The 17687-nt window shown below is 34.6% G+C and overlaps 1 protein-coding gene across 1 annotated transcript in view; it reads left to right on the top strand.

Annotated features, from left to right (window-relative positions):
• KNTC1 (kinetochore associated 1) overlaps window positions 1-17687 on the top strand; it is a 77844-nt gene that overhangs the window by 30417 nt on the left and 29740 nt on the right. Inside the window, exons 24-39 of the mRNA XM_008577708.1 lie at window positions 1761-1880; window positions 1972-2115; window positions 2756-2854; window positions 3480-3583; window positions 3738-3837; window positions 4217-4351; window positions 4912-5031; window positions 6841-6913; window positions 7296-7363; window positions 9810-10090; window positions 10672-10844; window positions 11598-11695; window positions 12125-12263; window positions 12781-12837; window positions 13337-13500; window positions 14312-14416. Coding sequence (XP_008575930.1) covers window positions 1761-1880; window positions 1972-2115; window positions 2756-2854; window positions 3480-3583; window positions 3738-3837; window positions 4217-4351; window positions 4912-5031; window positions 6841-6913; window positions 7296-7363; window positions 9810-10090; window positions 10672-10844; window positions 11598-11695; window positions 12125-12263; window positions 12781-12837; window positions 13337-13500; window positions 14312-14416 — 1980 coding nt within the window. The remainder of the gene's footprint in view (window positions 1-1760; window positions 1881-1971; window positions 2116-2755; window positions 2855-3479; window positions 3584-3737; window positions 3838-4216; window positions 4352-4911; window positions 5032-6840; window positions 6914-7295; window positions 7364-9809; window positions 10091-10671; window positions 10845-11597; window positions 11696-12124; window positions 12264-12780; window positions 12838-13336; window positions 13501-14311; window positions 14417-17687) is intronic.

The following is a 17687-nucleotide window of genomic DNA, read 5'->3' as shown; positions in this document are numbered from 1 at the left end:
CGGGAACCGGTCTGTATGTGGGATCCGAACCCTCGGCGGGAGCGCCGCCGCGCTCCCAAGCGGCGCACTGTAGCAGCGCGCCACCGGGCCGGCCCTCTTTTGTACCTTTTAATTCCATATAAAGGAAAATTTGCTTTTACAACTTCATCCTGTTTTAATGCAGTTTTTCCCTATTGAACCAACCAAAAGGGAAACAATATATGAACATTCTCCTAGGTAGTATAATTGGGATTTTCAGCATTTGCAGCATTTCGCAATCCTTTAAAAGAATAAAACTTAGTAATGCATTAAGATTAGTTTTCAAAGGCTGTATCTATCAGGTCTATTTCTTTTATTTAAACTGGAAAGCCACCCCTTGATCTGATTGCATGTCTTAGATATTCCAACAGCCGTTGGGGCTGAAGTAGCAATGGATTTCTTTAAAGGTCACATTGTAAAAAATCTGTGACTTCCTGAGTCTGAGAAAATAGCAGTGCTACAGGAGAAAAACTAAGAAGAGGAAAGCTGATGTTATATTTGACGTTAAGGAAATGAATTTATTATTTGGCTTCTAAATTTCTTCAGTTTCTTTCTTTTCCTTTTCAGGTTTCTAAAAACTAGGAAGCATTCATTACATTAAAAAAAAATGTACATTCTTGTATTTTAAAAAGTTTGTTGGGAGTGACATAATTTAGTGTAGAAACTGATATATGAGACATGTCAGTGTAATCTCACCTCTGAAGTATTGAATATTTTAGTACCAGAGTATGTGACCTTTAAAATAGAATATATTATGAAATTGCATTTATTCCTTAAATTTCAGGACCCCAAAATAAATAATATATTTCCTCCTACTTTCTGGGATAGCAGATTCTTATTATTAATTCTGCTTACTGATTATACTCTTTTAAAATGGGAATTTCTTCCATAAGTTTCAAGCAGTCTATTGACTGATCATTGCAATATATTTTTTCATGTAAGAGCTTTTTCCTCTTGCTCTAAAATACTTCTTTGTCTTTTCCCTGTTGCCTTTTATCAATATTGAAAATTCTGTTCTTTGTATATAATTTTAGGAAATGTTATAGCTTTATATCTGGTCATGATTTAGATAGATGGGACATTGAGGGCTATCTAAATGATGTTTGTTTACCTAACTATATATGGGTTCTGAGAAAATATTGTACTAATATTGTTTTTCTATGTTTTTTTAAAAAGAAAATTTCTTTCAATTTCTCATTTGCATTAATTTGTTCTAGTTAATTTTAGTTAAAATTCTACAAAATTTGGGCCGGCCCCGTGGCTCACTTGGGAGAGTGTGGCGCTGGTAGCGTCAAGGCCGCAGGTTTGGATCCTATGTAGGGATGGCGGTGCACTCACTGGCTGAGTGTGGTGCAGACAACACCAAGCCAAGTATTGTGATCCCCTTATCGGTCAGAAAAAAAAAAAAAAAATTCTACAAAATTTAAAGCATAAGTTGCTTTAAAGTTGCTCATATACATAATCATGGTCATTTTTTATTTTATCTGAAATAATTATAGCTCTTTGTCTATTTCCTTCTCACACTTTTAGTTTATATCCTTAACAATTTTTTTTTTTTGTCCTTTTTGAGACTGGCCGCACCGCGTTCAGCCAGTGAGTGCTGTGAGCGCACCTGTCATCCCTATATAGGATCCAAACCCGCAGCGGGAGCACCGCTGCGCTCCCAGCGCCGCACTCTCCCAAGTGCACCATGGGCTCAGCCCTTGGCCCTATCCTTAACAATTTTAACATTTTTGTTTTAGAAGGATTATCAGAACACGGAAGAAGTATGTCAGTTAAGGACTTTAGTAAATTACTTGCGAGAGTTGATCACATTACATAGGAAATACAACTGCAAATTGGCACTCTCTGATTTTGAGAAGGTAAAAGTCCAGAATCATCAGAATTATTTTGTGTACTGTATCTAGTTATGGCTAGAGTCTGCATTTATGTCGTCTTTCTTTTGGCATCTAGGAAAATACAACCACTATAGTGTTCCGAATGTTTGATAAAGTGTTGGCCCCAGAGCTTATTACCTCCATCTTGGAGAAGTTTGTAAGAGTTTACATGAGGGAACATGACTTGCAAGAGGAAGAACTTCTCTTGCTGTACATAGAGGTAACTTCTTCTTTAGATCTCGTCTCATTTCTTGGATCTATGCAACATACCATTGTATTAAGAGTTTAACTCTTTAAGGAATGTCGTGCTTTACCATTAGGACTTATGCAGCATATTGTATTGGTCATGAATGTGGATTAATTCTGCTACCAACTGAGGACCTTGAGCAAAAGGGGATAATACTAAGACATTCTCCAAAGGGCTGTTGTGAGATAATAGGGGCATGAACTCACTAGATATTAGGAATTTCTTTTGCAGACATTAATATGCTACAATAATCTTATTTGTAGATTCTTCAAGAATATTTCCTTCTTAAATTTTCTGTACCATATAAAACTGAGAGCTCAAGTTTTGGCAATTTTGCATTTTATGACCGTTGTTCAGCATTTATAAGTAATTAGAATTTTTTGTTTGTGTTTTTTTACATGTCTGTAAGGGCTGTCTTTATCTGTATGTGTTTACTTTTTTTTTTTTTTTAGTTAGAGTTTTTTGGTGTGTGGGTTTTTTTTGTTGGCTCGCCAGTACAGGGATCAAACCCCAGACATTGGTGTTATCAGCACCATGCTCTAACCAACTGAGCTAACCGGCCAGCTTGAGAGTTTTTAATTTTTAAAAACATATATATGTTTTTCCCTTTTAGGATTTACTGAAGAGATGTAGCTCAAAGTCCACCTCACTGTTTGAAACACCATGGGAAGCAAAAGCCATGGCAGTCATAGGGTGTTTATCTGACACAGATGTAAGTAAATAGTGACCATTTAGGTTTCCCTTTTGAGCACTAGATCTTTCCTTAAAGCTTTTTTTCTGATCATAAAAGGAACATATATTTTATAAGGAGAATTTGCATGCTGTGAAAAAGGAATAAAAAGAAAATAACCTACTTATAATTCTATTTTCTTTAATTATTGAAAATTAAAAAATGAAAGTTTTCTTATTCTCACCCCCAGAAGGACCTCCATGGATAATTGGATGCATATCTTTCTAGGCTTTTCTGTGGTTATACAAACATGGAGACATATTTTAATATGCCTTTATTTTGATTTCACACTGTTCTTAGATACTATTATAAAATATAGATAAAATCATGACAATTATTAACACAGAGATCATAGAAACTATTGAAAGCAATAAAGCTATATGACTTAGCTTTCAGCAGACAAAACACTTGAATTTTTCTAAGTATTAAAATTGCTTTTCATATGTGAAAATTGGAAGAAATATGTGCTTTTGCAGTCAGTAGGTGAAATATTCTAAAACTACCATATGGTTGATGTTAAGACTTCTGCCAATTAAGCTGTGCTGTTAATTTTAATGAAATCTAAATCTGAGGGTTGTTCATTGTCAATGCATGTATTTCTTTGTAGCTCATATTTGATGCTGTGCTTAAGATAATGTATGCGGCAGTGGTTCCTTGGAGTGCAGCTGTGGAGCAGCTGGTGAAACAACACCTAGAAATGGACCATCCCAAGTAAGATGACAATCTGCCAAACCATTTTTTTTGTTCATTGGATAAACCTCATGTTTTGAGTTGACATTCATTTATGTTTTTATATTGTTTACTGTGTTCCATAGTATTTCATAAAAAAGACAATCCATGTTAATATCAATAAATTTGCTTTTAGAGTCAAGTTATTACAGGAAAGTTACAAACTAATGGAGATGAAAAAACTTTTACGAGGCTATGGAATAAGAGAGGTGAATCTCTTAAACAAGGAAATAATGGTAAGTTGAAGAGAGTTTTTTTTTTCCTCTTCATTCCATTTCTAGGGCAACATGGGAAATTTAATAAGGATTTTGTATTCTGAAAGGTTAGCACAGCTAGGTAGTCCACTATTCTTTTGTTAGATACAGTGTTAGTAAGGTGTTCAGTTGTTATGAAAGTGTTAAGGACAAATAATAAATTAAGAAGCTAAAGAAGAAAGAAGACAGGACTGTTATAAGACTCAGAATGTAAATTATGTTTTACTCTTTCATATATGTAGTTTAGCTTTTTTGCTGCATTACTTTAGTTTTTTGGTTACTTTGCCCTTTTGAGGAAATGATTTCTGGGTTCTTTGTGAGACTTGATAACCGAGAAATGTACATATTGTCTCTGTTTCAGAGGGTGGTCAGGTATATTCTCAAACAAGATGTCCCATCTTCTTTAGAAGATGCTTTAAAAGTGGCCCAAGCATTTATGTTGTCTGATGATGAAATCTACAGTCTAAGAATTATTGACCTGATTGATAGAGAACAGGTATGCAATTTTTATATTGTTATTTCACATGACATTTTTGTTAACTAAATCCTTAAAAACTAAAATCAGTCAAATTATCCAAACAGATTTGCACAAAATAAAGTTGCAACAAGATGAAAACATAGGATGTTAGACTCACCCCTTTTTTCATATCTGTGGGTTCCTTAAAGTATTTTGTGAATAGTTAATGGGCTTTCCAACCCTGGTAGTTACAAAACTCAGACTCATGTTTGTTTGTTTGTTTTTATGTCGTAGGACCCTTTGATTCCAGAATAGGCTGTAGATTTCCTTTTTTGTATTTTTAAGCGACATTTTTATATCTATATAACCTTAGGCATACCTAAGAATTAATCTGATTTTCAGTACCTAGGTTATATTTTAAATTTACTTTATTGTTTGCTGTCAAAAACAGAATATTCAGATTTTTGAAACATTGAGCTATAATTTATTTTTCAAAATGATGTCTTTTTTTAATCTTTAAATAGAAAAGAAAGAGATGAGTCCAAACTGTCCTTTGCAGGTACCAGCTGTTTTTTCATCCTTTCAACCACTGTTCACAGGGTGAGGACTGTCTCTTTCTGTTGAGGTCTTTGCCTCCTGCCGAAGCCGAGAAAACTGCCGAAAGAGTAATCATATGGGCACAATTGGCATTACAAGAAGAACCTGATAATTCTAAAGAGGTGAGATTTTTTTCACTAAATAAAATATAAATATCCCATTTTTTTGGATATTATTCAATAAGATAGAAAAGATAGACATATAAATATGAAGATCTACCCTTTTTACTGCTAGAGTAGGATATAAAAATTCCTGTGTGAATTTACTTACATAGGAAAGAAAAACAAATATGTCTGCTTTAGAGCAGTTGCTTATGCCCACACTGAGTAACTTAGGATCTGCAAATTAGAAGGATTAATGGAAGAAGCTGTTGTACATAAAGGCTTTTTCATAAAGCCTTGCAATATAAGCAATGTTTTGTATTGTATAGGACATAATCATTACTATCAAATAACCAATGTTAGAAGGTTGAAACTTAGGGCCGGCCCTGTGGCTCACTTGGGTGAGTGAGGTGCTGTTAGCGCTGAGGCTGTGGGTTTGGATCCTATATAGGGATCGCCGGTGCGCTCACTGGCGGAGTGTGGTGCAGACAACACCGTGCCAAGGGTTGTGATCCCCTTACTAGTCAGAGAAAAAAAAAAAGGTTGAAACTTAGAAATGGTATTAAGAGAGCCAATTCACTTCTTTAGAGATAAGAAACCAAATGTCTAATTTATCTAGGTTAGCTGCGCTTTTAAACCCTTAGGGGTAGATACCTTTCAACTTCTCTCAGCAGTCCATTTCAATAATTTTTTATCTTTAGGTAAAATTAGTTTAGGGAAATGAGTTGGGTTTTTTTTTAAACACCTAATATTTACTAGGGTACTTCAAAAAGTTCATGGGAAAAAAAAATATGTATTAAAATATGTATATGTGTGTATGTGTGTGTATATATACATATATATATGTTTGGATTTTTTTTTTTGGCAGTGGCCAGTATGAGGGATCCAAACCCTTGACCTTGGTGTTACAACTCTGTGCTCTAACCAACTGAGCTAACTGCCAGCTTAGAAAAATAGAATTAAAAGATAATACAGTACTTAACTGGGAGGGGAGATTCCATGATCTCAGTACGAATCTTTCCATGAACTTTTTGAAGTACCCTCGTATTATACTCTTATTATGCAGTAGGCATTAGGTTAAATAGTTTAAATAAATTATCCACTTCATCTTTACAACAAAGTTTTGCAGTAGGTCCTATTATTGGCTCCTTATAGATTAATTTCAGAAACTAAAATTTTAAGATGAATGACTTTCCCATGGTTGTAAGTAAGTGTCAGAATCTCAGCTCAAACTCTGTGTACTATCACTGTCTATGTTCTAAACCACCAGCTTGAGCTCCCATAGTGAAAATATTTGAGTACTTTTTGTGGGCCGGGCCCTTACTAAGCATTTTACATATGTCATGTCTTTTAAGTAAAGCTTCTTTTTTTTTTCCTTTATAAAAAAATTTTTAAAAAAATCTTCATTGGAGGGTAACGATTATTTATTAGACGTCTGTTCTCTAGGCTATTTATTAGACTTCTGTTCTTTTTAACTTTTCCAGATAACTTTTCCAAATTTTTTTTCAAATAGTAAATAACTCTGAAAAAAGAATAAGTGTCTGTTAATCATAACGTAGTTGTAAGGTTATTTGGGAGATTTGCATGTTCTACGGTATTCCTAAATCATATATCCAAGGGTCCATACTGGTGTTTTTCATGTTTATCCTATGTAGGACTCATTTATAATCCATTTCTTGGCTGCCCAATGCCTCCTAATATGAACTTCTCATTACTCCAGCCATTGTTATTGTTTGTTCTTATTTTGTGGTTTTTATGTATGTGTTTGTACATGTACTACTGAAGTGGCCAATAAAGGAAGTAGATTTCATTTTGCATTTTTCTTTTTAGGACAAGGCCTGGAGGATGTCTGTAGTGAAGACATCAGTGGACATTCTTAAAATACTGTATGACATTCAGAAAGGTAGTTTCTACCTCTGTTTCCTCATCTTGGTTTTTTTCCAAAGCTCGTCCTTTTTAGAAGGGGGCATCTGTGACAGCTCCATCGTACCCAGAGTTGTTCTGGCTCTGATTGCCTTTATTGATCTTACTCATTTTTCTTCATGAAAAGTCTTTATTTCAGAATAATTACTATAGACTAATTGCCATTTCTCTTGTAACACATAAACTTCCCTTTTCTACCTCCAGAAAAAATAATCAGGTTTCTTTTTATACTTATATCAGTATCTGAAAAGAACTACTGAAGATTTGATATAGGAGAACCAATGCTAATTAAAATTTTAGCTTTTCAAATTTCTGATAATATGGGAATTTGTCTGCTATAAATTTTAAAAATTTAATTACAGACAATCCACAGAAGAAGGATGAATGTGAAGAAATATTGAAACTATTTAAAGTGGTTGCTAGCTTACAGGTAAAGACGTTGAGCTATATTGAACATTATTACTTGTCTAATCAGTGCATTTGACATAGATGATCAGTGCCTCCTTAAAACCTTCTGCACTAGCCTTCAGGGACTTTAGGTACTGGCTTTCTTTTTTTTTCTCTCTTTCTCTCAACAGCTTTATTGACATATAATTCATATACCATATAATTCATCCATGTGAAGTATATAATTCAATGATTTTTGGTATATTGCACTATTAATTTTTTTAATTGTGGTAAAATACATATAACATAAAATTTTTCACTTTCACAGTTTTTCCATATGCAATTCAGTAGCTTTAATTACATTCACAATTTTTTTGCCACCATCACTTCTGTCTCCTTTTTCATCATCCCAAGCCGGAACTCTAGCCATTAAGCATTAAATCCTCCTTTCTGTCTTACCCCAGCCCTTGATAACCTCTAATCTACTTTCTGTCTCTATGAATTTGCCTACTTTAGCTGTTTCATATAAGTGAAATCATAGAATTAAAAGTGTAAAGGAACCAAAGTCCAGGGTTTGATCCCTGTACCGGCCAGCCACCAAAAAAAAAAAAAAGAGGGGGTCCTGTGACCAAAAAGTTCGAGGCCTGCTGTAGTAGACAGTAGCTGTTTTTGTGAAAAGTGTCTGGGGAGTGAGCATAAGTTCTCTATGCTCTTCTTAAATTTGAAAGTTATAAGTACTTTAAAATGATGATTTTGATCAGGCAGTCAAGTATATTTATTATGCTACCATTTATCAAACATTTATTGTGCCAGATCTAGTGTGTATCTATCTTCATCACATCCACCTTGGAGGTAACTATTGTCTTCATTTTGTAAATGAGGAACCTGAAGGTCGGCAAGCTTAAATAACTTGCTAATCATTACAGCCGCTGTTCAGACCCCAGTCTGACTTCAACACCTTTGCTTATTCTATTTAATACTTTCTCTCTAGCATTAAACAAGTAAAATAAGATTATTAAAAATAAATAAAATACACATCCTATAAATGTCATGAAATCTATTGACTAGTCTCAGAAACTGCATTCCTTTGGGAAAACATACACATTGAAAGAATAGAGACGTATTCATGGCTGAATCCTTTAAAAAGAAGGTGTTTTTATCACTTATATTTTGCTTGTTTTTGAATAGATTATACATGCACATGATACATAATTCAAAAGGTTTAAAAGAAAAATGGTTAAAGTGGTAATTTTTATGTATATTTTTACTATAATAAACTTATTAATTTTATCTGTCTACTTGATGTTGTAAATAATAAAGAATTAATTCTATGACCAAAAAAAAAAAAAAGGTTAAAAGGAGTATACAGTGAAAAATGTCTTCCTCCTACCCTAACACGTCAGCTATCTAGTTTCCCACAGTAGACACAGCTGCTGTAGCCAGTTTCTTGTGTATCCTTCCAGAGATGTTCTATGGCTATCCAAGCATAGACATTTCAGTGATTTGTAGTAAAGAAGGTCCTGGTGACATATGATGAATAGTCTTACCATATCTATAGTAACTATCAGTAGTTCTCATTTATTTCTGTAAGTACATTTTTCTGTATGATGCATCCTTTCCAAGGGAAGATTTTTTTGGGGGGGAACATCTGTTTGTTAATTTTGTAACGTTTTAGAAATATTGATTCCACCATAGATTATGTGTTACACACCCATCAAAAATAATACTTATGAAACCTATGTAATGACAGGGAAAGGTAGAAATTATATAATGTTAATTGGAAAAGGTAATTTATGAAATTACACAATGCAGCCATAAAATGATGAAAGTAATTGAGAGGAAATACTAAGAAAATGGTCAATGTCTATCAGGTTAAGCTGTTGTCATGGGGGGATGGTTTGCAACCTAGGGGACATTTGGCAATTCTGGAGACAACTAGTCTAGGGAGGGTACTACATCTAGTGGGTAGAGGCCAGGGATGCTGCTAAACAACAATGCACAAAGAATTACTCAGCACAGAGTACCGCCAAGATTGAGAAACCTTCCTGTAAAGTATAGCATCAAAGCAAAAGGTATAATTCACTCCTACTACCTCTTGATATCTTTCTCTGGACTTCACTGGGATTTTTTTATTAAGTCAGAGAAATAAATTCCAGGTTTGGAGTTAGCAGCCAATCAGGAGTTACAGAAAAGAGCAAGGCTGAGTTCTTCAAGCCTCCATTGTAGAATTGCCCAAACCTAACACTTAATCTCTGCCTCTTTCTATTCAGGGCTCCCTCACAGCAAAGATTTATCTGGCCAAAAATATCGACAGTGCTGAAATTAAGACACCCTGGATTAAAGTCATGTTTTTCTAAAGTCTTAAATTCTTAATTTACAAAGGAATAGTCTTTGAGGGAGAAATGGTAAAGAGAGGTTTGAAAAGTAATGATGATTTTTAACAATACATAATCAGACTTGGGACTTTATCTTGCCTGCCTCTGCCACAGGAGAACTTTGAAGTCTTTCTTTCATTTGAAGACTATAGCAATAGTTCCCTGGTAGCAGATCTCCGTGAACAGTACATTAAAGCTCATGAAGTTGCACAGATGAAATACAAACCCAGGAGCACCCCAGAGCCCATGGCTGCTGAAGTGAAGAGCCTGAGCACTGAATCAAAGCTGCACAGACAGGCACTGGCCCTGCAGGTTTCCAGACAAGAGCTGGAGGCAGAGCTGACCTTAAGAGCCTTAAAAGATGGGAACGTGGAAGCAGCACTGAAAAAATGCAGGTGACCTTCCAGATCCCTGCATTGCCCACCTTGTCTGAAAGTAACATTTGCTTTGTTGATTTCTTCAGTAATAAGAGTAGGGCCAATGACACTTTCTTTTCACAGAAGCAATTCTTGGTTTCTGGCCCTGAAAGCCGGTTTTGGGCTTCTGTGTCAGGAAGTAATAGCATAGAAGGCAAGTTACAACTGCAGAGTTAGGTAACATAATCATTGAATTTAGGTTATTGTGCACTTTATTTAATGGTATCCCAAATAATATGAGAAACAAAGAGTACTATATACCATGAAAACCTTTTTTTTTTTTTTAAAAGATGACGGGTAAGGGGATCTTAACCCTTGACTTGGTGTTGTCAGCACCATGCTCAGCCAGTGAGCTAACCAGCCATCCCCATATGGGATCTGAACCCCTGGCCTTAGTGTTATCAGCACTGCACTCTCCCGAGTGAGCCACGGGCCAGCCCACCATTTAAACATTTTAAAGACATTTTATGTATTGATGAAGGTGGTTATATATTAATCTAAGAAAGGCAATTTGCTTTCAATATGAATTTTTAACTACCAACACTTCGTTTTTTCCAAAGAGACTTGTTCAAGTATCACTGCAACGCAGAAACTGGGAAATTGCTGTTTCTGACATGTCAGAAACTTTGTCAGATGTTGTCTGATGACATCCCAATGAAAGCACCTGTGGGATTAAATCTTCCTTCTGAGATACATGATCTAGCTTGCCAAGCTGCCACCATCTGTAGTCCAGGTGACAAGATTTATTTGTAATATACGTAGTTTAATATTCTCTGATTCATTTTATACTTATCTCCCAAATGCTGTCTCTTTACAATTGGATATTACTGTAGCTAGATAAGAGAGAGTTTCTCCATTTTATTTTATTTTATTTTATTTTTTTTGTCTTTTGTCTTTTTCCGTGTCCGGCAACGGATCGCAACCCTCAGTGTTGCCCCCGTACCGGACCGGGGACCGGCAACGGGATTGCAACCCTCGGTGTTGCCCCCGTGCCTCGCTCAGCCAGTGAGCGGGAACCGGTCTGTATGTGGGATCCGAACCCTCGGGCGGGAGCGCCGCCGCGCTTCCCAAGCGGCGCACTTATCCAGTGCGCCACCGGGCTGGCCCCTTTTCCTTTTTTTTTTTTTTTTTTTTTTTTGTCTAGAGTTTCTCCATTTTATAAAGGGACAATTATAATTGATTCTCTTTGGGGATTATTGTTTTAAAATACTTCGAAATATTAGTATGTTATTTCTGGCTGTTGACAATATTCACTTTTGTTGAATTATGGAATTCTGAGTCCCTCCCCATATCTGATTTTACTTTCAAGCCATGCTTAAGAAAAAGGCCGAACTGTATTATTTAGGGTCGTCAAAACCATGTAGAAACTTTTCTGTCTACTTTGTGGCTTTCCTTAGAATTTTGGACGGTAATTATAAAAAGGTTGTTTGCATTACTCTAAAGACATGAAATATGAGTTTAATGATATTTCTCCATTTTCTTTCAGATTTTTTACTAGATGCTTTAGAACTATGTAAATATACTTTAACAGCAGTAGAGCTTTCCAGACAGTGCCAAATGGATGACTGTGGAATTCTAATGAAAGTAAATTACTTTAAAATTATTTTTTCTTAAACAAAACCCCTGCCAATCCATCATACACCACTTTTAAGTCACTTGTACAATTTATAAAAATACCGAATCTACCTCTTTTATTTTTTTATTCTAGACTAGAAAACTACTTAAGGGCATGAGGCCATGTCTCTTTTTCCAGTCACTTTTATTGGCTTTAATTTACACTATCTTTTTGAAACATTGGGCCTCTCTGGATATTGTCCTTCTGTTCGAGTTTAATTTAAAATGGCATTTTTATAAGCCATAGACCAGAAGAAACACAGGACATAGTTGTATTTGATCATCAAAGCGATTTGGCTGTAATATATCTGATTCTGGATTCTGCTTAGTGGAAACAATACTGTTTCTGTGTTTTGCAGTATATTTACTTCTGTCTTTTCTGTGCGCTTTGGTATTTAGACTTCTTTTGGAACTCATAAAGATCCATATGAAGAGTGGTCTTACAGTGACTTCTTCAATGAAGATGGAATTGTCCTTGAGTCACAGATGGTGCTACCTGTTGTTTATGAATTGATTTCATCACTTGTGCCTCTAGTTGGTAAATCTTATTTGTGTCATTTTCTGTATATTCATGCTTTATGCAAATTTAGACTGAAGAAATTGGGAACTAGAACTATGTACAATAATATGGATGAATCTTACAGGCGTAATTTTGAGCAAAAGAAGCCAAGTACAGATGTACAAAAGAATACATACTATATGATTCCATTTACATAAAGTACAAAAACAGGCTAAAACTAAGCCAATGCTGTTAGAAGTGAGGATGATAGTTATCCTTGGGGGTGGGTAATGACTGGAAAGGGGCAAGGGGGGTTTCTGGGATGCTGGTAATGTTCTATTTCTTGATAAGGATACTGCAACATCTAATTTGTGGAAATTGATCAAGTTGTACATTTATCTGTGCAGTTTTCTGTATGTATATTTTAAGTTATTTTTTTAAGTAGCAGTTTCCTTTAGAACATTATTTGATAATAGCACACTATTTAAATATCTCTGAATATGTGTGCTTTATAACAATTATTTCGTGTTATTTAATTCATTATTCTCTTTTATAGAAAACAAGAGACATCCCTTGGATTCTACAAGTTTGCCATACTGCTCTATTAGTGAAGGTATTTGACAGAAATGTATATAGCATTGTATTAAGATTTTGTACATACACAAATATGGAAATTCCTTGAAATTCTAAATGTGAATCTGACTTAATGTCCTTAATGTAATTATTTAGTTATTGTTACATTGTTATTCTAGAAGTTTAGGAGATTATGTGATTTGGCTTATAGTGTTGATTTTTGTGAATCTGTTCATAACTTTTAGTCTTCCAAATGGAGAAATGGTTTTCATAAGCTAATGATTTAAGCATCTCAATTAAAATAGGCAAGTTCCAACCAAAGTATCACATTATCTAGGGAACTTAGTTATTTTCTGTTTATATCAAGCCTCATGTTAACTCTCTCATTAACTAACTTTGAGAACAAATTACATGGCTGTTTCCTGCACTGAAGTAGGCTGTCCCTGAAAACAATTTCCCATTATACAATCTTTCTTTGTTTAAAAAGTCTGAATATTAAAATCTTTTTACTCAGATAAACTCCTTTTATCACTTTACAGGAAACAGCCTTATTTTACCAGCTATAAATTCCATCTCTGCCCTGCTTCAGAACCTTCAGGAATCTAGCCAGTGGGAACTGGCCCTAAGATTTGTAGTGGGTTCATTTGGTACCTGTCTTCAGCACTCTGTGTCAAACTTCATGAATGCCAGTTTGAGTGAAAAGGTATAGTTTTGTATACAAATTCTTTGCATTTGGGTGCATGTAGACACAAAAGCACTGCCAAACAAAGGAATTTGAAGTCCACATTATCCCGTTTGGCTCTATAGCAAGGAAATTGATAGTCTGTCAGATTTAAGAAACACATGTTGAGCATCTGCTATGATTCAACTGTGAGTTCAAGGTGTTTGCACACATTTTCATATTCCCTCTTTACAGGAACCCTGAGAGTTTCCTTTTTGTAAATATGGAAACTCGGATTCAGGGAGGAAAATAAGTTCCCCAAGATTTTAGGTTGTAGTGGTTAAGTCTTCACACTCCAAGCTCAGTGCAGTCTTGACTATATCACATTAGGTCAAAAATGTCTGTCTACTATTTGTTTTGTTGTTGCCCAGATTATTATCATTATTTCCTGACTGTATTGAAAAGACAGATTGAAAAGAACTAGCTTGGTAGCTTGCTTATGAAACTGTCTCACACAGAGAACCATCTTTTTTTCTGCTACTCTGTTGATATATATTAAATGTTGATTCTTTTTTTAATCAACTTTTGAGATATAGCATTTAAAATTAAAATGCACATGTTTTAAGTGAATCAACCAATGTATTCACTTTGTCACTAACACCACAAGCAAGATATAGGGTATTTTTAAAATTTCATTTTTGGCCTTCCCAATCTCCACTTTCTCTCACTGTAGATTAGATGCTAATACTTTTTGCATTCAATAATGAATTTTCAAAGTTTCTTAATATTTGAGAAAAGCTTTCAGAATGATACATAGAAGTCGACCTAAACATTCTTTTGTTCTTTCTAAAAGTTATTTGGAGAGACCACATTAGTTAAATCAAGACAAGTTATTATGGAATTGAAAGAAAAAGCTGTTATGTTTATCAGGGCAGATGCTACAACACTACTGCACAAGGTAAGTATTTGTTCTTCGTAAAAAAAATTTTTTTTTTTGCCTTTTATCTCTGTCAATAGTGCATATGATTCAATACACTAGTGTGCTACTATTTAAAAACTTCAGGAACCTATATTACAGCTAATCATTGTTGTTAGCGCTTTTTTATTATGGTAATTGACATTGTATTGAGCATTTATTAAATGGTAGTCAATCTTTCCCACTTCTGTCCTCTGATTTTAGTTATTTATTTTATGGATTAAAGCATTCCAGTGATCCTAGCCATGCTTTACTTCTGTGCCAAGATTTCTATTCCAGAACTCCCAATTTTCTAGTGGCTTTTATTTTTAAAAAGACTAATAAACTTTGGTGAAAATGGTTGCCTTAGGCATTTAGTCTCTATTAGTCAGATTACTTTTTAAAATTTTTTCATTCAGAAATAATTTCAAAGTTTCAGAAGATATATGAGAATAGTATGTTTGAGAATAGTATGAAGAACTCCAATACACCCTTTATTTCTGTATACTCTTTATCGCTTTATCATTTGTTGACATGCTCTCTTTCTCTCTATATAAAATCATTTTATATTTTATATATATTTTTCTTACCACTTAGGAGTAAGTTGCATATATTATAGCTCTTTACCCCTAAATATTTCAGTGTTTGTTTCCTAAAAAATAAGGGTGTTCTTTAAAGCACAGTCTTGTAACCCATGACCTTGGTGTTCAGATCCCTGAACCAGCCAGCTGCCAAAAAAAAAGAGAATATTCTCTTACATAATAGCAGTACAGTTATCAACTTTATTAAATTTAACAAAGATACAATACTTGTATTAATCTATTGTCCATATAGCAATTTTGTCTATTTACCCAAATAATGTCCTCTGTAGCATATTTTCCCTTTCAGTACAAAATCCAACTTAGCATCATGTTACAGGAGTCAGCAAACTGCAGCCAGCAAGGCCAGCTGTCTGTCTTTACATATAAAGTTTTATTGGAACACAGCCTTGCTGTGGCTGCTTTTGTGTCATAAAAGAAGAGATGAATAGTTGCCACAGAGATCATATGACCTACAAGGCTAAAATATTTACTATTTGTTCATTTAAGATGAAGTTTGCCAACCCCTGTCATATTACATTTGTAATCATCTCTTTAGCCTGGTTTTGGTGTTGTTTTTGTTGTTTTTAAATTTATCAATATGCGGTGTGGATAATTTTTGTGTTCTTTAGACTGTTTAATCAGGAAGTCTTTTAAGTTGCAAAATGATGTCAGGGCCTGGCAATAACACTGTGCATTTCTCTTTACTATTTTGGAATCCTAGATCTTTTCCCCTATGCTTCATGGGAAATTTCTGACGACATGTGCATATTTTCTAGAATTTTCTTCCATTTTCTCTCTATATTTTCAGCATCCAAAGGATACTGATGTTGACTACAATGCCATATTTTACCTTCTGATCCTTACTCACAGTGAAAATTTCTTTAATCATGAGTCTTGTGCCCAGCAGTTCACTGCTCTATTTTTAGTTTATTTAATTCTAAGCCCCAAATGTTAAATTCATTCATTCAGTAAATAATTTTTACTGTGGTTAAAAAAAACACATAACACTAAATTTACCATTTTAACCATTTTGAAGTGTATAGTTCATTATTGTTAAGTATATTCACATTGTTGTGAAACAGATCTCCAGAACTTTTTTCATCTTGGAAATCTTAAACTCTACACCTATTAAATAATTTCTCTTTTTCCTCCCCCCAGCCCTTGGTAACTACCATTCTACTTTCTGTCTCTATAAATATGACTACTAGAGATACCTCATATAAGTGGAATCATACATTGTCTTTTTGTGACTGGCTTATTTTATTTAGCATAATGTATTCAAGATATATCTATTTTAGCTTGTGACAGGATTTCTTTCCTTTTTAAGACTGAATAATATTCCATTGAATATATATATGTATACACCACATTTTGTTTATCCATTCATCTATTCATGGACATTTGGGTTACTTTCCCTTCTTGGCTATTGTAAGTAGCGCTGCTATGAACATGGGTGTGCAAGTATCTTTTCGAGACTCTTCTTTCAGTTCTTTTGGATACATACCCAGAAGTGGAATTGCTTGCTGGCTGATATGGTAGTTCTATTTTTCATTTTTTGAGCAAGTTCCATACTGTTTTCCATAACAGTTGCACTATTTTACAATCCCACCACCAGTGCACAAAGGTTCCAGTTCCAGTTCCTCCACATCCTTGCCAACACTTATTATCTTCCGTTTCTTTTATTGTATACACTTAAGGTGTACAATTTGGTGATTTGAGTATAAATTGTGAAATAATTACCACAATCAAGCTAATTAACATATCTGTCACCTTACATTGTGTGTGTGTGTGTGTGGTAAGAACACTAAGGATAAACCCTCTAAGCAAATTTCAAGTATAAAATAGAGTATTGTTATCTATAGTCACCATGTTGTACACTAGATCTCCAGAACTTGTTTTGTACAACTGAAACTTAGTACCCCTTGACCAGCACCTCCCTATTTCCCCTTCCCCTCAGCCCCTGGCAACCATTGTTCTACTCTTTGCTTCTATGAGTTTGACTTTCTTAGATTTCACATGTAAGTGAGATTTTATAGTATTTGTCTTTCTGTGTCTGGCTTATTTCATTTAATATAAATGTCCTCCAGGTCCATTCATGTTGTCACAAGTGGCAAGATTTCCTTTTATGAGGCTGAATAATATTTCATTATATGAATGTACCACATTTTCTTTATTGAGTTGTACTTTGATGGACATTTAGGTTGTTTCCATATATTGCCTATTGTGAATAATGCTGCAGTGAACATAGGAGTGCAGTTGTCTCTTTGAGATCCTGACAATTCCTTTGGACAAATACCCAGAAGTGGGATTGCTGAGTCATATAGTAGTTCTATTTTTAATTTTTTTTTTATCTTTTTTAAAATTTGTTTTTCAAAATTTTTTTGGAGGTTGGCATGTGCAGGGATCTGAACCCTTGACTTTGGTGTTTGACACTGCACTGTAACCAACTGAGCTAATTGGCCAGCCCTATCCTATTTTTTATTTTTTATTTTTATTTATCATTCATTTTTTTGCATCTGGCTGGTACAGGGATCCAAACCATTGACCTCGGTGTTATAACACTGCGCTGTAACCAACTGAGCTAACCAGCCAGCCTCTCCATTTTTAATTTTTTTTTTTTTTCCTTTTTTTGTCTTTTTTCGTGTCCGGCAACGGACCGCAACCCTCAGTGTCGCACCCGTACCGGACTGGGC

Source organism: Galeopterus variegatus, unplaced genomic scaffold (genome assembly GCF_000696425.1).
Source record: "Galeopterus variegatus unplaced genomic scaffold, G_variegatus-3.0.2 Scaffold1568, whole genome shotgun sequence".
Lineage (NCBI taxonomy): Eukaryota > Metazoa > Chordata > Mammalia > Dermoptera > Cynocephalidae > Galeopterus > Galeopterus variegatus.
The sequence above is the reverse complement of the archived record's forward strand: the minus strand, read 5'-3'. Positions and strand labels throughout refer to the sequence as shown.